This window comes from Lolium perenne, chromosome 5 (assembly GCF_019359855.2).
Source record: "Lolium perenne isolate Kyuss_39 chromosome 5, Kyuss_2.0, whole genome shotgun sequence".
Classification (NCBI taxonomy): Eukaryota; Viridiplantae; Streptophyta; class Magnoliopsida; order Poales; family Poaceae; genus Lolium; species Lolium perenne.
In genome coordinates, this window is record NC_067248.2 from 5,010,223 (window position 1) to 5,033,486 (window position 23,264).

The 23,264-nt window shown below is 46.8% G+C and overlaps 1 protein-coding gene, 1 long non-coding RNA gene and 2 pseudogenes across 2 annotated transcripts; all 4 read right to left on the bottom strand.

Annotated features, from left to right (window-relative positions):
• Positions 1–794: 794 nt before the first annotated feature.
• LOC127326383 (uncharacterized) lies at positions 795–2,292 on the bottom strand. The gene is made up of 3 exons (XR_007867786.2): positions 2,006–2,292; positions 1,736–1,908; positions 795–1,264 (listed from the first exon to the last, which is right to left on the bottom strand). It is a non-coding gene; the product is annotated as an uncharacterized lncRNA (long non-coding RNA).
• Positions 2,293–9,868: 7,576 nt separating this feature from the next.
• On the bottom strand, positions 9,869–13,456 carry LOC127326382 (putative disease resistance protein RGA1; annotated as a pseudogene).
• Positions 13,457–14,941: 1,485 nt separating this feature from the next.
• LOC127326379 (uncharacterized) lies at positions 14,942–15,746 on the bottom strand. The gene is made up of 2 exons (XM_051353249.1): positions 15,057–15,746; positions 14,942–14,959 (listed from the first exon to the last, which is right to left on the bottom strand). The coding sequence occupies exons 1-2, from the start codon at positions 15,744–15,746 to the stop codon at positions 14,942–14,944; spliced, it is 708 nt and encodes a 235-aa protein (XP_051209209.1).
• Positions 15,747–20,952: 5,206 nt separating this feature from the next.
• LOC127326380 (putative disease resistance protein RGA4) lies at positions 20,953–22,369 on the bottom strand (annotated as a pseudogene).
• Between the last annotated feature and the right edge of the window lie 895 nt (positions 22,370–23,264).

Genomic DNA, 23,264 nt, shown 5'->3' on the forward strand with positions numbered 1-23,264 from the left:
TAACCATGCAAAGGAGACCTAAACTCACATAAAACAACATCACACATAAAATATATAAATTGCGTTATCAGTCGTCACAGCACGTGGATATCTCACGAGAATCTGAAAAATACAACACAAAATGCAAAAAAAATCCTAGCATAACACAACCAGAGTTTGTGCTTCTATCTATCATACACTAAAGGCTTTCCGGAGCGAAAAGCTACATCGCCCCTAGCCTCAACTCTCAACAAAATGTGAAAGTAAGGCCAAATACATCCATCTGTTATACATGTATAATACTCCTTCCGTTTTATGAAAATTGTCTTAGATTTGTCAAAACTTGAATATATCTAGACACTAACTAGAATATAAATACATCCACAATTTAAACAAATCTACTATTCATGAGACAGAGCAAGTATCTATGAAGAAATGGAAGCCCAGATAAATCTGGACACAAACTAGTATAGAGATACATCACAATTTAAACAAATATACGATAACTTTCATGAGACGCAGGAAGTATCTATGAAGAAATGGGAGCCCAGATGATGCATGTTTATTTGAAACGGAGGCAAAAACTTTGCCTCATCTACAAATTAAAAAAAAAGTGTACGGTTTTTAGGAGAAAAACCAGACAAAAACCTACAACAACCAGGCCAGACCCACACAAACAATACACCTACACAGACCATAAATCGACACTAACAAACATTCGAACACGACACTTCAACGTTGCGCTGAAAAGACAGGCCACAACATTGGTAGGCACCCACCAACTAGGTAGGCAACAACCAAGGTGGCGAGAGAAAAAATTAGGGATCTGCAGCTTTCACACTGGACTTGCCCCTAGCTGCTTTAGTGCATTACAGTTTACAAACAACTAGGTTCCTCATATCATTGTAATGTGTCAGCTGTCCCAATTAGCGACAGCTGCTACAACGCACACGTACACTTACCCTAACAGCTGCTATGACTAAGTGATGCCCAAACACATTTCATACACATTCAGCACTCACTGCCAGAAATTCTTCAAGTCGCAGCAGCTGGAGGACAGAAATCACACAAATAGTATCCATGCAGCTACACTACTGTCCTTCTATCAACACATACAAGCTTATAGCCAGTGATGCAAAATATACAAATAAAAACTTGTCTTTGTCCAAGATAATAACAATCTGTTGATCCAACTTTGACAGGGCCAGCATTTGGCCTTTGGCTGCATTCATGCGTGCAAGTTAATGCAACAAAGCAGCAGGGTGAAGATTGAAAAGCCTTCCACCTGCTCACATCAATATTTAAAGTAGATGACATACATGCTTGCCATCAAGGTTTTCAGCGTAAATCGTAGGGTATTGTAGTTGCCAACTTAATTATCAAAATCATGCATGCATGCTACAGGGTATTGTAGTTGCCAACTTAATTATCAAAATCATGCATGCGTGCTACGGAACGAACAATGGAAAGTCATTGTCCAACTCGTACATGGATGCTTTACAACAGGAAATAAATACATAAAAAACAGTCGGTGAATAAGGTACTTATTTGTTTGTTAGCACATTGGCACATAGTAGGCATAAAGTTCGGCCTAGTTTTTTCTGCGAGTAATTTAAACAAAATATCCTCAATGTAGTGATTCCCACTGTAGTGATTCCCACTGACAGTAATTACCAGTGCCATAAAAAACGGAAGGAGCTAAGAAATGGACTGCAGCTTGAAGCACAAATCAGTAGCGGAGATAAAAGAACAGTACCAAATTAATTCAGTGGAGAGGACGATCTGATCTCCCTAGCTAGCTATCATGCGCTTTCTCCTTTCCTCGATCTGCTCCTTGTCGACGGCGCTCTTCTTGCTCCTTGTTTTCATCTCCTGAACCGGATGCTACTGGTACTACTTCTTGTGCATCCTCTGCAGCCATTGTGTGGGCTACCAAACAAATGAAATTAAGATGGAAAGCATTAAGAGCGGATTAGAAAGAAAACAAATAAACAGAATGAACACATTACGAGCTGTGTTAATAGACCTCCAGATTCCATCATGTGCCGGGAGAGTGCATCCCTCACCCTCACGGCGTCCTCATCCGCTATCTGACGCACTTTCCCGCTTGTATACTGCTCCTGATCGCTCGGCATGCCCGCACCATGCTCCTCCTCCATGTATATTACTATGTTATGCAACAGGCAACACGTATTGACAGTCCAGAACACCTCAAGTTGATTATTTAGATGCCACCCTTCTCCCTGCAGGCACTTCCACGTGTCAACCGTGCCAGCGCCTTCTGAGCGATGACTATAGCTCCATGGTATCTGCTATTGAAGGAAAAAATCCAAAACAAACCTTAAACTTGTAGATGAAAGTTAAATCAAACCCTCAACTCTCAATCCCTGAAATCGGCACTCTCAACTTACCAATCCCAGTCTAGTTTAAACCTTGAAACTGTTTTTCCCGGCTGAAAAGAAAAAATCGAAATAGAAAAAATTACTACTCTCACTGACTACGTAGCCCCACTTGTCATATGCTTCTTCCACCTCTAGTCACTTGGTGTTGATTTCTCTCTGACGTACCAAAACAGACGCGCGCGAAAATATTATAACTTGTTTCACGGCCAGGAACAACACATGCGCTAGCAGCAGGGCTTGCACGCGCTAGCAGCACTCCGCACTAGAAGCAGTCCTTGCACGCCGCCAATTGCACGGCCATGAGGGAGCACCTGCAGGGACTGTGGGGGCACAGTCAGGAGGAGCCCCTTACATTTTCCAGCGACGGAGTCGTCGCTGACGGTCGATTAATTCTCCGACGAGCGCATGCTCATAGGTCACAGTGTCGTTGTCATCCTGACATGACTCGTCTTCCTCCGACGACCAACCCCCAAATCTAGCAGAGCCCCGCCTACGGCGACCACGCCCAGAGGAGCCCGTGCTCCACTCGATCCGCGCGCCATGGCGATCTCCGGAGCAAGGTCGACGCGGAGTATTCGTGCGGTCACGGTGACTCGCAGGCATCAGTGGAGAGGCCTAGGCACAGTAGGCACAACAGTGTGGCAGGGCCTATGGTTAGCTGTGGACCTGCAATGAGAACTATCGAGGGGCTAGGGGGCACGGGAGCCTGCTGCCATGGGGGGATCAATCTGGCAATGAACATAAGAGAAAGAAATTGGGGAAGAAGATCAATATGACGTGTGGGCTCAAATTGTCAGTCAGACTAGTCTGTTATCCCGGCCAGGATCATATTATTCCCGGTGTGCCAAACAGCTCTAGGGTTGAAAATAGACCGGGATCAATAAGTTGAGAGTGCCGATTTCAGGGATTGAGAGTTTGAGGTTCGATTTAGCTTTAGCCTACAAATTTAGGGTTTATTTTGAACTTTTTCCGCTATTGAACTCCACTTTGGAATCTGAGAGCGAGAGATCCTTCATCACCAATGACATAGTCCCCAACATCCGAGCCATCTGATAACTTCAGATTACTACTATTCAGGCAAGCACCATTCTCGGAGGACTTAAAGAGCCAACTGTCGTGCAATATGCTCAATTGGTCCATGCTACCGGGCGACCCCTGCCAACAGTTTGTCAGCCTCATATCTGGATCAATGACGGTTTGCATTAGCATGCCATCATTCTCCGTGTCAGGATTTTGCGAACCAAATTTGATGCGAGCTGTATGTACAACACCGCAGCAGTTTGGCAGGCCGTATACCTTTTAAAACTTGTGCTTGATCTTTTCCATTTCGCTGGTGCAGGGCCAATTCAAGAGGTCAAATGCTCGCTTTACCATAGCCTCGATAAACATCTGAGTTACCAGCGAGGCAGTTGACTCATCCACACCAACAGAGGATCCTACTGTAACCGGTGGCTCACCACAGTTCAACATTCTCAGAGCCACTGCTACTCGGTCTTGTAAAGACAGCACCCTCCCATCAACAAAGGTGTGACCGCTTAACATCATATATTCCAAAAATGGGATCCTCACCAAGCTGCAGACATAATTAAATGTACTTTTTCTCATTTTGTACAGACTCAAATCCTTCTGCATCCACCATAGAAGATGATAAGGTTTCTGCATGGTAAGAAGAAAAATATAAAATTGGTTACATGATATCTCATTTGAAGCCAAGAGCTAACATATCACTCTAGCTAGATTTGTTGAACTCGACGTTACCGAGCAGAACAAGTAATTAGAAAGGGAAATGCTTAGCAACAGAATGGAGTGCAACCAAATCATAAAAGTGGTAGCCATACGGTGAACAGCACACATGTACCACTAGTGTTGTGTGCCTAAAACTTGATTTTTTGAAGAGCATTACTGTAGGGGAAACCCCTACGGTGTGGAGCCGAAAACTTGATTAGTTGCATGGCCCATAAAAATGTGCTTGTACGTCATCTGGTACGAGCATAATCATGTGAAACAAAAAATGTACGGAAGATATTCAGTCATCATGCAGAATATTTGGGAATGAAACAAGCTTATAAACTGTCCTGGCAGAGTCAGAATGCCAAACAAAAAATCAAGACAAAGCTCACATGGTTGATTCTACCTTGAAATATGGCAGAGCTGCTAATATTTGAATCCAACTTGAAGTTGTCTCTTTTTGTGTAGACCATGCATGTACCACTTCCTTCGGTTGCTTCCATGATGTGCATATGCATTGACATGCTCCACATGGCTGAATTTATCCCACTCAGTGCCAGATTGTCCAGCAGCTAGCTGAGCGAGCAGCCAAACCCTGCAGTCTAGCTACAAATGCCTTGACTTTATATCTTGCATGTATTCTGGGAGCTTTTCCGTGGCGTAATCCTCTAGGACCAACCTCTCGAGGACAGGGATCCTATCCAGCACCTTTAACTTTTAGCAATTGATGATGGTAAGCTTCTGCAGACTGGGGAGATTAGTGATCCTCTCCAGGCCAGGGCTTCGAATCACTTCAAGCTCAACAACAAAGGGAAAGTTCTCAATGATAAACATATGTGTATGTATAGATATCCAACTTGTATATGAGTCGGTTTGTGTAGTTGTATTGTAAACCAAACCGACTCACCCTTGTACCCTTGTAACTCTAATATAAATACATACCCACGGTGACCCTAGAGGCACACGTGATACACTACCAATACTCGTTTTCTATCATGGTATCAGAGCTTAAACCCTAAATTCGCTTCCGCCTACATCGCCGCCGCCGCCTAGGTTTCTCAATCTCGGCTGCCGCCGCCGCCAGGAGTTCGCAGCGACGCCATGACTACCTCTGGCCTCTCCTCAGCGCTCTCCAACCCGGCTTCTACCGCTTCGTCCGGCAAGACTACTCCTGCCGGCATCTCCATGAGCAAGGGCAGCGCTGCCCGCGTCGTGTTGACGTCGCGGATCCCGGATGTGCCCATCGACCTCACCAACAAGTTCACGATTCGGCTTACACCGGACAACTACCTCTACTGGCGCACGCAGGTTGATCCAATCCTGCGCAGCAACCTCCTCTTTGGGTTCGTTGATGGGTCCTTACCCTATCCGCCCGAGGAACTTGAAGTTCCGGCGAAAGATGATACCCCTGCCTCCATCATCGCCAACCCTAAATATTCTGCTTGGCATCAGCAGGATCAATCGATCCTCTCCGCGATTGTCTCCTCTCTTTCGGAAGGGGTGATCGGCATGGTGATGATGATCCCTACATCGCAGGAGGCTTGGGAGACTCTGGAGGCTAGCTTCGCGTCGCAGTCGTCGGCACGGGTGATGCAGATACGCACTGCACTTGGCAAGACCAAGAAGCATGACTTCCCCAACGCCACCGCCTTCTTCAACAGGGTCAAATCCCTCGCAGATGTCCTCAGCTCCATCGGACAGCCGCTCCGGCCGGAAGAGTTCAATCAATTTCTGCTCGGAGGTTTAGATGGGGACTATGACGCACTCGCGGATCGCATCTCCGCACGTCCTGCCTACGACCCTCTACCCATCTGCGACGTCTACGCGCAGCTTCTCAATACAGAGCAGCGCGTGGAGGCAAGACGCGCGGAACTCGGCGTCGACATTCACTCCGCCAACTACACCTCGCGCGCTACTGGACGCGCCTCTACCCACCAGCCATCATCGTCAGCTCCGCCCCAGCAGTGGTTCGGCCAGGGCAACTCTACTGGTGATCGCCCTCAGGCCCCAGCGCCGCCTTCTGCCCCTCGTCCACAGGGACAACAGGGCGGTCGTCCTACAGGTGGTGCCAGAGGCTCACGCCCGGTGTGCCAAATATGCTCCAAGGAGGGGCATGTCGCGTCTTGCTGCTTCAAACGCTTCAAGAAAAATTATCTGGGTACTGGCAATGATGGTCGAAACATGGATCGCCAGCTCGCTGCCTGGAACGACAACTCCCCTGTCGCCGCCTTTCATGCCGGCGCCTCTACCTCCTCATATCCAGTTGACCCCTACTGGTATGTGGACACTGCAGCGACGGATCACTTCTCCAACGACATCAACAAACTAACCATCAAGGAGAAATATCAAGGCCAGGACACCGTCCAAACAGCCAATGGTGCAGGTATGCGCATTACACATATTGGTCAATCCTTACTCCCTACATTATCCAAACCTCTACACCTTACAAATATTCATCATGTTCCATCAGTTACTCGCAGCCTACTCTCTGTCAAACGTCTTACACTTGATAATAACGTTTTCTTTGAATTCCATCCATGGTATTTTTTTATTAAGGACCGGGCAACCAGGGAGGTTCTTCTTAGAGGGGGCACATGCCGAGGCCTTTACAATGTCTCTCCATCCACTATCAAGCAAGCCTTCAGCAGTATCAAGGTGTCACGTGATCAGTGGCACTCACGTCTAGGACATCTAGCCTCGCCAATTGTTCAACATATTCTGCGTCGTCATGAGCTTCCTTTAGTTTCGGACAATAAAGCTGTAAACTTAGTGTGTGATGCCTGTCAGCAAGGCAAGAGTCATCAGTTACCTTTTTCATTATCTACTCATGTTACCACTTCACCTCTTGAACTTATTTACTCAGATGTTTGGGGTCCTGCCCAAACCTCTGTTAGTGGTCATCAGTTTTATGTGTGTTTTGTTGATGCTTATAGTCGTTTTACATGGCTTTATCTCCTAAAACATAAATCTGATGTCTTCGCAGTTTTCCTTCAGTTTCAACAACATGTTGAACGGTTACTCAACAAAAAAATCATACATGTTCAGAGTGATTGGGGTGGTGAGTATCTCAAGTTAAACAAATTCTTTGATGACATTGGCATCTCACATCGTGTCTCATGTCCTCATACATATCAACAAAACGGCACCGCTGAGCGTAAACATCGTCATATCGTTGAGACTGGTCTCACTCTTTTAGCTCATGCGAGTGTCCCTTTTCGGTTTTGGAGCGATGCTTTTTCTACAGCATGTTTTCTCATTAATAGGTTACCTAGTCGTGTGATAGACATGCAAACACCTATAGAGCGTCTTCTCGGTGAAACACCAGACTACACATTTTTTAAAGTGTTTGGCTGTGCTTGCTGGCCACACCTTCACCCATACAATAATCGCAAACTTCAGTTTCGATCTAAACAGTGTGTTTTTCTGGGATATAGCTCTCTTCACAAAGGTTACAAGTGTCTCCATGTTCCTACAAACCGTGTATATATATCCAGGGATGTTGTTTTCGATGAAAATGTGTTTCCCTTCTCCCACATAGCTGAGTCTCCTACCACACCATCCTCCTCTAATAATCTACTTCTCACTCCTGACCAATTTGTTGATGCCGCATATACTCCTAGCTTGTTGGCTAACCATGGTGCAGGTTCGGGGCGCGGAGCACGTCTTGAGTTACTCGACGAGGAGCCTACTACTCCTTCTGTTACTACACCGGAGGACGTCGATCGCGCGCCTCACGCAGACGTCGATCTGCATGCAACCCATGCAGACGAGGGCTCCCCTGCTCGCCTCACTCAGCGACCTGGGCCGGCGTCGCCCAGCTCGCCCAGCTCGGCTTCGTCTACGACCGGTGCGGCGGATACAGTTCCGTCGCACACCACTTCGGCCCCTTCCCCAACAGCTACTGCTGGGCCTTCCCCGGTCGATCAGCCTCGCATGACTACACGCCTACAGCGTGGTATTCGTCATAAGAAGGTTCGCACTGATGGCACTGTTGCCTGGAGCACTACCAAGTCTTCTGATCCGACGCTGCTCACTACTGAGCCATATGATTTTCGTGCTGCCCTTGCATCCCCACATTGGCGCCTGGCTATGGAAGCCGAGTACACTGCCCTTCAGAAAAATGAGACATGGCGATTGGTTCCACCTCGTTCTGGAGTGAATATCATTGATTGCAAATGGGTGTTCAAGATAAAAAGGCAAAGCTGACGGGTCCATTGACAGATACAAAGCTCGCCTAGTTGCAAAAGGTTTCAAGCAGCGACAGGGACTCGACTATGAGGATACTTTCAGCCCTGTTGTCAAACCCACTACTATTCGCGTGTTACTATCAATGGCACTTACTCAGGGATGGCATCTTCGGCAGCTTGACATCCAGAATGCTTTTCTTCATGGAATTCTTGAGGAAGAGGTGTTTATGCGACAACCTCCTGGGTTTGAGGATCCTAGCTACCCTGGGTTCTTGTGCCGGCTTGACAAGGCTCTTTATGGACTTAAGCAAGCCCCGCGTGCTTGGCATGCCAGACTCAGCTCCGTACTTGCAGCCCTTGGTTTTACACCTTCCACAGCCGACACATCTCTCTTTATCCTGCGACGGCCTAAACTCACACTATACCTCCTTGTTTATGTTGATGACATCATTGTGGTGAGTTCCTCGTCTGCAGCTACTGATCGTCTGGTCCATCAGCTTGGTAAAACATTTGCTCTTAAGGATCTTGGTCCGCTCCATTACTTTCTTGGCGTTGAGGTACATAAGCCAAGAGGAGGTGGTCTTCTCATGAGTCAACGCAAATATGCCTCAGAATTGTTGCTGAAAGCTGGTCTTCAGAAGTGTGCTCCGGTTACTACTCCTATGGTTGCCTCTGAAACACTTTCGGCTAATGATGGTACTCCTCTTTCTGCTGAAGAATCTACTCGTTATCGCAGTATTGTAGGAGGCCTTCAGTATCTTACAATGACACGACCAGATTTGTCCTTTGCTGTCAATAAGTTGTGTCAATACTTGCATGCTCCCAGATGTGCTCATTGGTCGGCGGTCAAACGCATTCTTCGCTATGTGAAGGGTACTCTGTCACATGGACTACTTCTGCGTCCCTCCTCTACCCTGCCGCTCCTCTCTGCCTTTTCTGATGCAGATTGGGCTGGTGATCCTGATGACCGCCGATCAACGGGGGGATTTGCTATATTCTATGGAGGCAATTTGATTTCTTGGAGTGCCAGAAAACAAGCTACTGTGTCTCGTTCCAGTACGGAGTCAGAATACAAGTCGCTTGCAAATGCTACTGCTGAGTTGATTTGGGTACAAGCCCTCCTTGGTGAACTTGGAGTAATTCAAAGACGTCCACCTGTCTTATGGTGTGATAATATTGGAGCTACATATCTTTCTGCCAACCCTGTGTTTCATGCTCGCACAAAACATATTGAGATTGATTTTCACTTTGTACGAGAACGGGTTGCACGGAAGTTACTTGAGATCAGATTTATCTCCTCCAAGGATCAGCTAGCTGACATCTTCACCAAGCCATTACCATTGCCACAGTTTACCTCTTGTAGGCGCAATCTCAACCTCTCCGAAGTTGAGATTGAGGGAGGGTGATAAACATATGTGTATGTATAGATATCCAACTTGTATATGAGTCGGTTTGTGTAGTTGTATTGTAAACCAAACCGACTCACCTTTGTACCCTTGTAACTCTAATATAAATACATACCCACGGTGACCCTAGAGGCACACGTGATACACTACCAATACTCGTTTTCTATCACTCAAGGTAGCTCACAAGCTGGACGCCTCTAGGTATCATACTTATGCTGGGAAGACGAAGTAACCTCAACTGGCCAAGCTTCACAATGCAACTAGGAAGATTCTCCAAATTTTCACATCCACGGAGGTCGAGGAATTGCAAGAGTTTCATCTTGCCAATGCTCTCTGGAAGTACAGATATACTAATATCTACTAGTGCCAAATACCTGAGGTGCTTGAGTTTATGCAACGAGTTAACCAATGCAGCCACGTCTGTAGATTCTAAGTGAAGAGTCCGTAGACTACAAAACGTAGCCAATGAATCACCCGGCTTCATCTTGATTTGGATAGTTGAGATTAATGTTCTCATTGCTTGCTGCTCCTGTAGAGATTTCCAGAAAACTTCACCTGCTTGTGATCGTTCGGTTTCTATAGACAACCGGAGAAACTTTGGTGAATTAAGTTTAGTCAGCATATTGATGTCTCCATTAATTATGAGCTATGAGTGCTTCATCTTTAGTCATATATTGAGCAAATAAGCGAACAACATCATGCATGTCGCAAACCCATATATCAACGTAGCGTTTATCTGGCTCTATGAGGTTTCTAGATACCAACTCCATGCAGTAATCTCTTCCCAATTCTTCAAAATCACTAGAGTTTCCATGAATAAATCCTTCACTCATCCACATTCCAACGACTTGATCCAAAGTAAACTTTCTACTTTTAGGAAGAATAGAGTACGTAGTATAGAAAGCACTGCTTCAGGTAAGATGGCATATCTTCATAACTAAAGTATACTGCACTGTTGAGCTCTTGGGACATTTCAGCTATTGACCATTTAGAATCACCCATAATCTGCTCCCAGTCACGACGTAGGCCCCCTCTTTTATGCAGGAGTCCTCCCATTACTTTGATGGCAAGTGGTAAACCACTGCATTTTTGTATAATTTTTAATCCTATATCCTTTAGTGTATCGATGTGGTCTTCATCTATCTCACTTGTAAGTACCTGTGAACATGTAGTTCAAGAGAACAATAGAGTTAATTAACTATGTACCAAGCCCTTTTAAGGTGCTCATATTTACTTCTGAAGCACAACTATTTGATGTAGTCATCCATTTATCACAGTAAGTTTGACTATGTAAATATTCAAAGTGCAGAAATTACATTTTCAACAGAAAAATGATAAAAATATATTTCCTTATCCTACTCCTACATACCAAATTCGTGCAATGACTTCGACATCTAACATAGAACTTAATTTACAAAATAGAGTGTCTTGCCAGTAAAAGTGCTTTTAGTCAACTATACTAGCATACAAGTTATAGAAATTATACTCTAAATTTAGCAGAAATCATAAATTATTTTATTTTAGCATCATTTTTTACCATTACATGAAATTCGCATAATCAACTGATGACAAACCCCGACACGGGTATCTAAACCGTCCCTCTCATGACACCCTAACGATGCCGATCCGCTTTGACTAGCCTATTTTAACTATACCTCATGGTGCCTCCATACATGAAGCCAAAATTACACATATTCAACTCAAACATTGAACCCACCGCTAATTAGTTAAGTACAATGGTAAGATAACTTGAACTTGTATATGAATTCCAACTAAATGTATAACAGTAGGCCAAAACATAGCGGTCTGAAATCTTTGTGCGTTTTTTAGACAAAACTATACTACAACTTTTAGTCTAGTTAGATTTTTATATTTTTTGGTTATGTTAGTAGGGATTCACTGGACAAGAACAATCCAACTTTTCACATCTTTTATTCATGTTCCACGGTAATGTGTGAGTAGCTACGCACTTTCATCCAAGGGTTCACTACACGAATATACGACCGATATTGCTTTATGATAAATAAAAACACCTTTTAGCTATCCGAATTTTCCAATTATGAATCAAGATCATCAAAACAAAATATCCCAATTTCACAAACGTGTATCATGCTGGCATAAATAAGATATGGAAAATTGAATTGCCACTATAGTATATATCCTTCTTAGCATCATGATTTAAAGACATTATTATTTACTTGATTATTTGTAAAAGATATATTAAGTTAATATTAGCACAGCAAAATTACTGATAGACTCTTACCTTCCAAGAGCTAGAAGTACGTACACACAATTGAATTATACATAATTAACTGCTCGTACTAATATGCATGGAAGCATCTTTAAACTACACAATACTTATTTAGACAGTAGTATTTGATTGCATACTGACCTGTTTCTTGAGCAATGACCAAGCGTCATCAGGCGTTAATGTGTCAACATGGTGGTAGGGCCATGTGGCTCTCATCCTTCTGGCCACACCTTCATCTCTAGTGGTGATGATGACTCGGCTGTATGAAGCAGCAGCATTGACTAAGGGTATTTTCAGAACACCCTCCCATGCACCATGGTCCCACACATCATCCATTACCAACAAGGTTTTGTGGCCAATCAACGCATCCTTGAGGGTTCCGTTAAGCGCAACCTTTGCATCTCCAGCCAGCAGATGGTCTCCTCCGACTTCGATGATGGCCCTTCTCAGAAGCTCAACGTCACTTAAGTTTTGATTGATGCTCAACCTATCTTTTTGCTAAAATTGCCTTGGATGGCCTCGTCATTGAACACCTTCTGAGCGAGGGTGGTCTTGCCTATCCCACCGACACCTACAATGGCAATAACCATGATATTGTTATTGACCTCATTTGTTGTTTGCAAGATCTGGGCCACTAGTGCTCTTGTGTCTTCCTCAATCTTCTCCCCGACCACACTCGATCGGTCAAGATCCCCAGACGTCTCACGGCCAGGATTACCGTGACTCGAGGCATGTACCTTGCTGCTATGCCGATCCTCATAGGACACGAGATTAATGAAGCTGAAAGCAGCACTGCGCTCCTTGATGCTATCGAGCCTCTTGTTGAGCGCCTTGATGCGGGTACCAATCTCACGAACATGGGAGGGGTTCCGCATGCAAAAGAGCAACGGATTGAAACACCCTGCATCAAAGGAAGATGATCCATGCTCCATGGCCTTGAGATGACAGAGGTCGAGGATGTCGGTAGCTTCGTACATGGCACGCTTGAGCTGCCCCACCCATTCTCGGACTCTCTCGTCGGTGATGTTCCTCCTATCGGCGTCGACGAGGAAGTTCTGGAAATCCTGAAGCTCGTCACCCATCTTGTCAATCTCGCCAAAGACTCCCAGCATCATTCCAACCTGATCTTCTGCCACCTGCTTGACCATGTCAGCCACGTAGGATGCAAACGCATCCAGCACCATTGCCATTGAACTTGTGACTTTTGCTGTAATAGTAAAAGTGAGATGAAATATAGGAAAAGAAGCAAGATCACTTAGGTAGGTGTACTGGTGTAGAGAGAGAAAAGTTGAACTACCTTGGTGTAGAGAGAGAAAAGTTGAACTGTCCAGCCAATTCAGATGTGGAAGAGCATGGATACTACATGCTCTTCAATTGGTGCAGGTAACAAAAAGAGGTAAGGCTAAGCTTTTTGACAACTCCTTTACTAATCATGGTCAGGATACCTTCGTTTAAAATCTCTCATCCCAGAGCTCCCATGCCCTTAATAGTAAAAATAAGGTGAAATTTAGGAACCCTAGCTAGTTGTAATTTTAATTCACCGCCAGGTTGTAATCAAGAGAGGAGCAATTGGCGCGGGAAATCGGAATCTGGGAGTGAATTGAAGATGAGAGGGGGAGAGGAGGGGGTTACTCACGAGGACCACGTCGTTGGAGCTGCCCGGGATTTCGGGGGCCTGCTCGTCCTGCTGGTCAAGGACAATGTCGCCGCCCCCACCGCCAGCACTGTCGACACCGCCATCTCCCTCCATCCTTCGCTCCCTCTCTAGTGGAGCCGGATCTGAAGTCGCCGGAGACGACGATGACGGGGGAAAGGAACAGCGGAAACACACATCCTCTGCTGCTGCCGCGCGCCTGACAGAGGTCACCTTTGTTTTACTTTTCTTTGAGCCTGTCCTGGATTCGCTCGCCGGCGACCATTCGAGGTGATGGAGTCACAATGTTAAGGTGCAACGGTTCAACTAGTCAATCAGTAAAAATACCACACCAGTACGACAGATAAAATTTAGCAAATCATTGATACAAATTCAAAAGATAAACTTTCATAAACTAGTTATAAGTCACATTTCAAGCAACTACTTCCTCATTTCGCTAGATAAAACATGCCTTTAGGGGAAAATTTATGCACAGGCTAGGGGTTCAACCTTTTTTCGAAAAAGGGGAAAATCTAATATACTACCTGCTAATCAGGATCACAGTTATCAATCTTTTTGTTTTCGGTTTGTTTTAATTTCTTTATTGTCCTTAGTTTATTGTTTTTCCTATTTAAAAATCCAAAAAATAGACTAAAATTCATGGAGGTCATAAAAGTATTTTGGGGATGTCAATTAGGTCCTATTTTTATAAAAATGTTTTCTTTGGACCCCAAAGTGGATAAGTTGTTCAACGCTTGTCCTACCGAGGTTTTGAATTGTCCGGCGAGTTGACCAATGCCAAGTAGGCAATATTTTTTTAAAAAAGCTATAAAGTTCTTTCTTTTAATCTTATGGTCGTCTCATTCATTCTCTTCTGAATTCTACTGCCTACATCTACGCCCAAGGTTGAGCACAGAATAGAGGCGGTGTGCGGCTCTTCGTAGGCACACGTAAAATCAACCGGTCGTGTAGTTTGGAGTATTGGAGGATGACAAGAGATGAACTAGCATTGCGCTTAGGAGAACACACAATCTACGTATTTCAGATAGATGATGCCATTCCTTTTAGCATAAACCATATTAGTTAACAGTATAATGAAATCACCTAGGAGCCTCCACAGCCATTTGAAGCCATGGGCCGTCCGATCATACCCGTGAACGTTCCAGATTATCAAGTCGCGTAGTGGTGGCCTCTTGCGATTCCAACTCGTCCGTTTCGGTCCGCACCATTTTATGGGCTGCTACTCCAAAGATTGACTTGTGGCTTTTCTCCTTTTTTTTTTGAGCCGACTGTCAAACTTTATTCATCATAAGTCATAAAGTTTACAGGAAATGTTAAGCCCTCAGGAAGGGTAGCTAGCCAAACATGGCGCCCTACAGAAAGCGTGGTCGCCATGCGAGCCAGAGAATGCGCTTCGCCATTCGATCGCCGACCCTCATGGCGAAAGGAGAAGCCTCCTCGGTGTCGCACTGTTTCTTTGATCTCCCGAGTAATGTGGCCGAAATGCCCCATGCATGGACCCTTAAGGCTCTGCACCACCTCGGCGCAGTCCGACGCCACCATGACCTCGCCAATGTGTAGATCAGCCGCCAACGCCGGGCTCTCACGACAGGCCATCGCCTCCAGGCAGCAAGGGTCCGTGACGCCATCAAAAACCACTGCCGACGCTCCCAGGTACTCCCCTGTTTGCGACCGGCAGACTGCTCCAACAGCACCCCTCTGTCTTGTTTTTGCCGCTCCACCATCAACATTGATCTTGCAACAGCCCAGAGGTGGAGGTATCCATCGAGGTGTCGCCGTTGCCACTCCACCTCGCGGCTTCACCATCGACTGTTGGCATTCCCCCAGATCCCTGACAAAGGCCTCAACAAATAGGTGAGTTGCCATAGGACTCTGGTAGATTTCTTCATGGATCACTTTGCGTCTAGCGTGCCAGATTGCCCACAAAGTGACCGGCATCCTGATGAATTCTGCATGATCCATCGTCTTTAGCATCAAGAACAGCCATTGTCTCGCCGATGGTTCCATCGCGAGGCACATGTGCTCCACAACAGCCGGATCTGCCAATGCCCACACGCAGCGCGACATATTGCACTCAATCAGGGAGTGACGCCAGGAGTCTACATGGCCGCACACCGAGCAGCTTGCTGACGGTGCCATATTCCGTCTCTGACGAACATCACCTGTAGGCAGCGAGCATTGGGCCAGCCTCCACAAAAATACCCGCACCTTGGAGGGTACCTTACACTTCCAGAGTTTCGACCACTCCTTGCTTTCATCTGGTGTGCTCGAAGCTGCTGCTCTACTCTCCAAATAGTCCTCTCTGGTTTTCTTCACTGACACCAGAGCCCCTGTACGCTGATCGTACTGTGAACACTCCAGATCTTTCGAAATGCCAGGCCCAGAAGTCGTTCTGTACCCGCGTACATATTGGGATCCCTCTGATCACCTCCACATCCATCGGGAGAAAGAACTCCTCCAGCTTCTCTATATTCCATGTGGCTGAGGTCATATCGATATAATCACTCACCAATTCAGGGGCGTCGGCTTTGACTGGGGCAACCGGAGTTAGTCTCTCATCTCGGGGAAGCCAGTTATCCCTCCATGCCGCGGTCGTAGTGCCATCACCTATTCGTCTGATCAGGCCGAGTTTCAAAGTGTCACGCCCTTCAATGATCGCCCTCCAGACCTGCGATGGGTGTGACCCCAATTGAGAAGTTAGGAGATCCGAAGAAGGGAAGTATACCGCTTTGAGCACACGTGCACACAGCGTCGATGGCTCTTGTAGAATACGCCATGCTTGTCGCGCTAGAAGAGCTAGGTTGAACAATTCAATGTCGTGGAAACCCAGTCCTCCCATATATTTGGGTTGAGTCATTGTCTCCCAAGAGACCCAACACGTCCTTCTCTTCCCCTCATGGCTGCCCCACCAGAACTTCCTTATCATATCATTGATGTGATCGCATAACCCTCGCGGTAATTTGAAGCATGACATCGAGAAGGTTGGCACGGCTTGGGCGACGGATTTGATCAAAACCTCCTTCCCGCCTACCGATAGCAACATCTCCAACCAGCCCAATACCTTCTTCCACACCTTATCCTTGAGGTACTTAAACGCCCCATTCTTGGACTTGCCCACCCCCGATGGCATCCCAAGATACTTCTCACTCAAAGTCTCGTTCTGGACCTCAAGTGCATTTTTGATACTCTCCCGGACTGTTGCTGGACATTTCTTACTGAAGAAAACCGACGATTTGTCCATATTGATCCGCTGACCAGATGCATTACAATACTTCTCGAGTACTGTTTTGACTTCCCCAGCTCCCTCATCACATGCTCGGAAGAACAGCAGGCTATCATCTGCGAAGAGTAGGTGGTTTACAGCCGGGGCTATGGAGGCCACCTTAATACCTTGGAGTGCTGATGATTCAACTTGGGATTTTAAAAGGCACGAGGCCCTCTGCTGCCAACAAGAACAAATATGGGGAGATGGGGTCACCCTGACGAATACCCCTGGATGGTCTAAACTCCTCCTGCGGTGCCCCATTGAGGAGCACTGAAAACGATACCGTCGTCACTAGCCGCATTATCAAGGCTACCCAAGAAGGACTGAAGCCCAGCTTGAGCATAATTTCTTCCAAATACGGCCACTCCACCCGATCATAGGCCTTCCTCATGTCCAATTTCAGCGCACAGAAGCGGTGTTTCTTGGCTTTGTTTCGCTTCATAAAGTGAAGACACTCGTAGGCCGTGATTATGTTATTAGTGATAAGCCTCCCTGGCACAAATGCCGACTGTTCCTCGGCAATGATCTCAGGCAGTACACCCTTCAGCCTGTTCGCCGCAACCTTAGAGGCTATCTTATAGATTACGTTGCATAGACTGATGGGGCGGAATTCCCCCAATTCCTTAGGGCTGGCCACCTTTGGAATTAGCATAATAAACGTTTTGTTGATGATCTCCGGACTATCCTGTCCCTTGAGAATTCTTAGGACAGCCTCAGTCACCTCCCCACCGCACAAATCCCAATGACGTTGGAAGAAATGTGCAGGGAAACCGTCAGGTCCCGGCGCTTTGGTCGGATACATTTCAAAAAGCGCATCTTTGACTTCCTTTACTGAGAAAGGCGCATCCAGCTTGCCATTCATCTCTGAACTAACCTTCCTTGGAACACAATTCAGGACATGCTCCATGCCTGACACTCCTTCGGCAGAGTAGAGATTTTGATAAAACTCCTTGGCTACCCGACCCATCTCCACTTCATCAGATGTGGTCGTGCCATCCTGCTTAGTAAGCTCCGCTATCCTGTTCTTTTTCTTCCGCTGGCTCGCCCGTAGGTGAAAGAACCGTGTGTTCTTGTCCCCTTCCGCCAACCATTGTATGCGAGATCGTTGGCGCCACATAACTTCTTCACAATGCAGCACCGCCGAGAGTTTTCCCACCACTTTCATCTCCTCATAGGATGGTTCAATTCTATCTGGCCGGGACCGCAGCTCACTGAGCTCACGCTGGAGTGCACGAATCTGATGCTTTACACTGCCAAACGTCTCAGAATTCCATGCCTTTAGCTTGCCAGACATCCCTTGCAACTTATCCTTCAGCTCAGACACATTATGACTCCTTTCAGATGCATTCCAGGACTCCCCAATGAAATCTGAGAATTTTTCATGCTTCTCCCACATAACCTCGTACCGAAACAAGCCCCGCCGACGCTGCTTCTGTTGGTCACTTCTTGGGTCAAGCTTCACCAAGATCGGTAGATGATCAGATGTCGCATAAGCCGACAGGTGGTGTACCTCCGCCTCAGGGAAGCGGGCGCACCAAGATGGTGTAGCCAAGCCACGATCAAGACGAACGCGGCAAAAGGATCCACCTGTCACTTTCTTCTCGAATGTCCACGGAACCCCTCGGTACCCAAGATCACAGAGGCCACACACATCTACCGCTTCTCTGAACCCGGCGATCTGTGTCCAACTCCGCTCATTGACTCCGACATGCTCTTCCCGGTGGAGGACCTCGTTGAAGTCTCCAATGCAAAGCCACGGCAAGTCATTTGATGAACGGATATATTTGATCATATCCCACGTTTTGTGGCGCTCATCAACCTGGGCCTCTCCATACACCACGGTGAGACGCCACGGTTCCAACCCCTCTTCCTTCACCACAACATCAATATGGTACTGGGAGTAGGGTAAAATTTCCAACTTTATTGACTCATTATTCCAATACAATCCTAGACCACCACTGCGGCCAGAGCTACTAACAGCAAAACTTTTATTAAAACCAAAAGAACGAGCTAAGGATTCCACCCGGGTCTTGTGAAGCTGGGTCTCCACAACGCATAGAACCGATGGTGAAATATTCTCCGCCAAGACACGAAGGTCTCGAATTGCCGCGGGGCCTCCCAGACCACGACAATTCACACTAAGGATACTCATTGGGACGGGCGGCTCCCCGAACCGGAGGCCGCCAGAACAGAAGCATCCCTTGCCTTCTTTGGAGTAAGCTGTTTCTTCGGGCATTTTTGTTCCCTTGCAGACGGAGGCGGCGGGGGGGTTCCAGAACGTTGCGGGTAGCTCTTCTCCTTCCCTTCGCCAGCGAACTCTAGCTGCTTCTTAGCACCTCCTCCTCCTTCCTCCTCGATCACCCCAGGTTCCCTCCATGTCAGCAACAGAGGGGCCCCTGCATTCTCCTTGATCGGGCTGGTCTCTGTCAGGCTGGCCTCAGCCGAAGTCCGTTTACGACTTTCAGACTGGAAACCTTCAGCACCTCGCCCCCGACCACCAGTCCCCTAACCTCTTCCAGAGCGGCCACCTCGTCCACCACCCCTGCCAAGCGATGGCTCCTGGCGGGAACCCTGTCCGTCGCCTGCTGGACGATTCGCTGATCTGCCATATAACCTTGCTCGATTCCACGTTGTGTCTGCGAAAAGCCAGTTCCCATAGCCAACCTTCCCCGGCGAGTGAACACCTGACCCGCATTCCTCCTTCTCATGGCCGAGGAGGCCACAGACGGCGCAGAATAGCGGTATCTTCTCATACTTAACCTTCATTATCACCTGTGCACCTCCTTCCTGTTTAAAGGATACAAACCGCGTGAGGCTCGGCCAACATCAAGCCAGATCCTCACCCTGACATAGTCGCCTCCATCAGAGCCAGTATTGTTCATGTCGATCAGGATCACCTCGCCAATCGTCTTGGCCAACTCACTAATCAAGTTCTTCTTCCGGTACAGCTCCGGCACCTCCAAGATCCGCACCCATGCATGGATACGATTTAGCTCACGCACGACAACTACCATCATACTTCTCGATCAGCAGCCCATGGTCCCGAAACAGCCACGGACCCTGCTCTGTGATCTTCTTCCAATCCCCAAGACAATTAGCCTGGACCAGGAATCTATTCTCCTCCATATCACGGAACACAACATCCTGCGCCGGAGCCCATGCAAACAGCATGGTTTTCTTTAGAGACGTTGTACTGTAAGGTCGCGGTGTCAGAAGTCTCATCACCGCCATCCACTTTGATCCTTCCTTCAGCGCCTCCACTTCGCTTTTAGCGACGAACACTCCTCCGATGTCCTCCCCCTTGAGGTTTAGACTCCGCAGCAGATCCTCCAGAGACGGTTCTGATCCCGCCTGCTCCATCGATCCACCAGCCACATCCTTCCCCTTAGCCGCCGCCATGTCCCGACCTTCTCCCAAACCCTAACCGACGGAGAAACTCCGCCAAGGCCGGGTAGCCGACTGCGTCGACCCCTTGATCAGCCCGAGCGGTGTTCCCGACGAGGGAGGGAGGTAGATCAGACGTGGGGATTCAGTGCCCTTCCGCCGGAGATGTGAGATCGCCGACGAGGTAGGGAAACCCTAGATCGCTTCTAGGTAGAAACGTGGATACTTGTGGCTTTTCTCCTGAACCAGGCTGATTTGCTGCGGATATATGGGCCGCCACTTCGCATCTTTTATTCATGTTCCATGGTAATGTGTGAGTAGCTACGCACTTTCATCCAAGGGTTCACTACACGAATATACGACCGATATTGCTTTATGATAAATAAAAACACCTTTTAGCTATCCGAATTTTCCAATTATGAATCAAGATCATCAAAACAAAATATCCCAATTTCACAAACGCGTATCATGCTGGCATAAATAAGATATGGAAAATTGAACTGCCACTATAGTATATATCCTTCTTAGCATCATGATTTAAAGACATTATTATTTACTTGATTATTTGTAAAAGATATATTAAGTTAATATTAGCACAGCAAAATTACTGATAGACTCTTACCTTCCAAGAGCTAGAAGTACGTACACACAATTGAATTATACATAATTAACTGCTCGTACTAATATGCATGGAAGCATCTTTAAACTACACAATACTTATTTAGACAGTAGTATTTGATTGCATACTGACCTGTTTCTTGAGCAATGACCAAGCGTCATCAGGCGTTAATGTGTCAACATGGTGGTAGGGCCATGTGGCTCCCATCCTTCTGGCCACACCTTCATCTCTAGTGGTGATGATGACTCGGCTGTATGAAGCAGCAGCATTGACTAAGGGTATTTTCAGAACACCCTCCCATGCACCATGGTCCCACACATCATCCATTACCAACAAGGTTTTGTGGCCAATCAACGCATCCTTGAGGGTTCCGTTAAGCGCAACCTTTGCATCTCCAGCCAGCAGATGGTCTCCTCCGACTTCGATGATGGCCCTTCTCAGAAGCTCAACGTCACTTAAGTTTTGATTGATGCTCAACCTATCTTTTTGCTAAAATTGCCTTGGATGGCCTCGTCATTGAACACCTTCTGAGCGAGGGTGGTCTTGCCTATCCCACCGACACCTACAATGGCAATAACCATGATATTGTTATTGACCTCATTTGTTGTTTGCAAGATCTGGGCCACTAGTGCTCTTGTGTCTTCCTCAATCTTCTCCCCGACCACACTCGATCGGTCAAGATCCCCAGACGTCTCACGGCCAGGATTACCGTGACTCGAGGCATGTACCTTGCTGCTATGCCGATCCTCATAGGACACGAGATTAATGAAGCTGAAAGCAGCACTGCGCTCCTTGATGCTATCGAGCCTCTTGTTGAGCGCCTTGATGCGGGTACCAATCTCACGAACATGGGAGGGGTTCCGCATGCAAAAGAGCAACGGATTGAAACACCCTGCATCAAAGGAAGATGATCCATGCTCCATGGCCTTGAGATGACAGAGGTCGAGGATGTCGGTAGCTTCGTACATGGCACGCTTGAGCTGCCCCACCCATTCTCGGACTCTCTCGTCGGTGATGTTCCTCCTATCGGCGTCGACGAGGAAGTTCTGGAAATCCTGAAGCTTGTCACCCATCTTGTCAATCTCGCCAAAGACTCCCAGCATCATTCCAACCTGATCTTCTGCCACCTGCTTGACCATGTCAGCCACGTAGGATGCAAACGCATCCAGCACCATTGCCATTGAACTTGTGACTTTTGCTGTAATAGTAAAAGTGAGATGAAATATAGGAAAAGAAGCAAGATCACTTAGGTAGGTGTACTGGTGTAGAGAGAGAAAAGTTGAACTACCTTGGTGTAGAGAGAGAAAAGTTGAACTGTCCAGCCAATTCAGATGTGGAAGAGCATGGATACTACATGCTCTTCAATTGGTGCAGGTAACAAAAAGAGGTAAGGCTAAGCTTTTTGACAACTCCTTTACTAATCATGGTCAGGATACCTTCGTTTAAAATCTCTCATCCCAGAGCTCCCATGCCCTTAATAGTAAAAATAAGGTGAAATTTAGGAACCCTAGCTAGTTGTAATTTTAATTCACCGCCAGGTTGTAATCAAGAGAGGAGCAATTGGCGCGGGAAATCGGAATCTGGGAGTGAATTGAAGATGAGAGGGGGAGAGGAGGGGGTTACTCACGAGGACCACGTCGTTGGAGCTGCCCGGGATTTCGGGGGCCTGCTCGTCCTGCTGGTCAAGGACAATGTCGCCGCCCCCACCGCCAGCACTGTCGACACCGCCATCTCCCTCCATCCTTCGCTCCCTCTCTAGTGGAGCCGGATCTGAAGTCGCCGGAGACGACGATGACGGGAAAGGAACAGCGGAAACACACATCCTCTGCTGCCGCGCGCCTGACAGAGGTCACCTTTGTTTTACTTTTCTTTGAGCCTGTCCTGGATTCGCTCGCCGGCGACCATTCGAGGTGATGGAGTCACAATGTTAAGGTGCAACGGTTCAACTAGTCAATCAGTAAAAATACCACACCGGTCTGACGAGATAAAATTTAGCAAATCATTGATACAAATTCAAAAGATAAACTTTCATAAACTAGTTATAAGTCACATTTCAAGCAACTACTTCCTCATTTCGCTAGATAAAACATGCCTTTAGGGGAAAATTTATGCACAGGCTAGGGGTTCAACCTTTTTTCGAAAAAGGGGAAAATCTAATATACTACCTGCTAATCAGGATCACAGTTATCAATCTTTTTGTTTTCGGTTTGTTTTAATTTCTTTATTGTCCTTAGTTTATTGTTTTTCCTATTTAAAAATCCAAAAAATAGACTAAAATTCATGGAGGTCATAAAAGTATTTTGGGGATGTCAATTAGGTCCTATTTTTATAAAAATGTTTTCTTTGGACCCCAAAGTGGATAAGTTGTTCAACGCTTGTCCTACCGAGG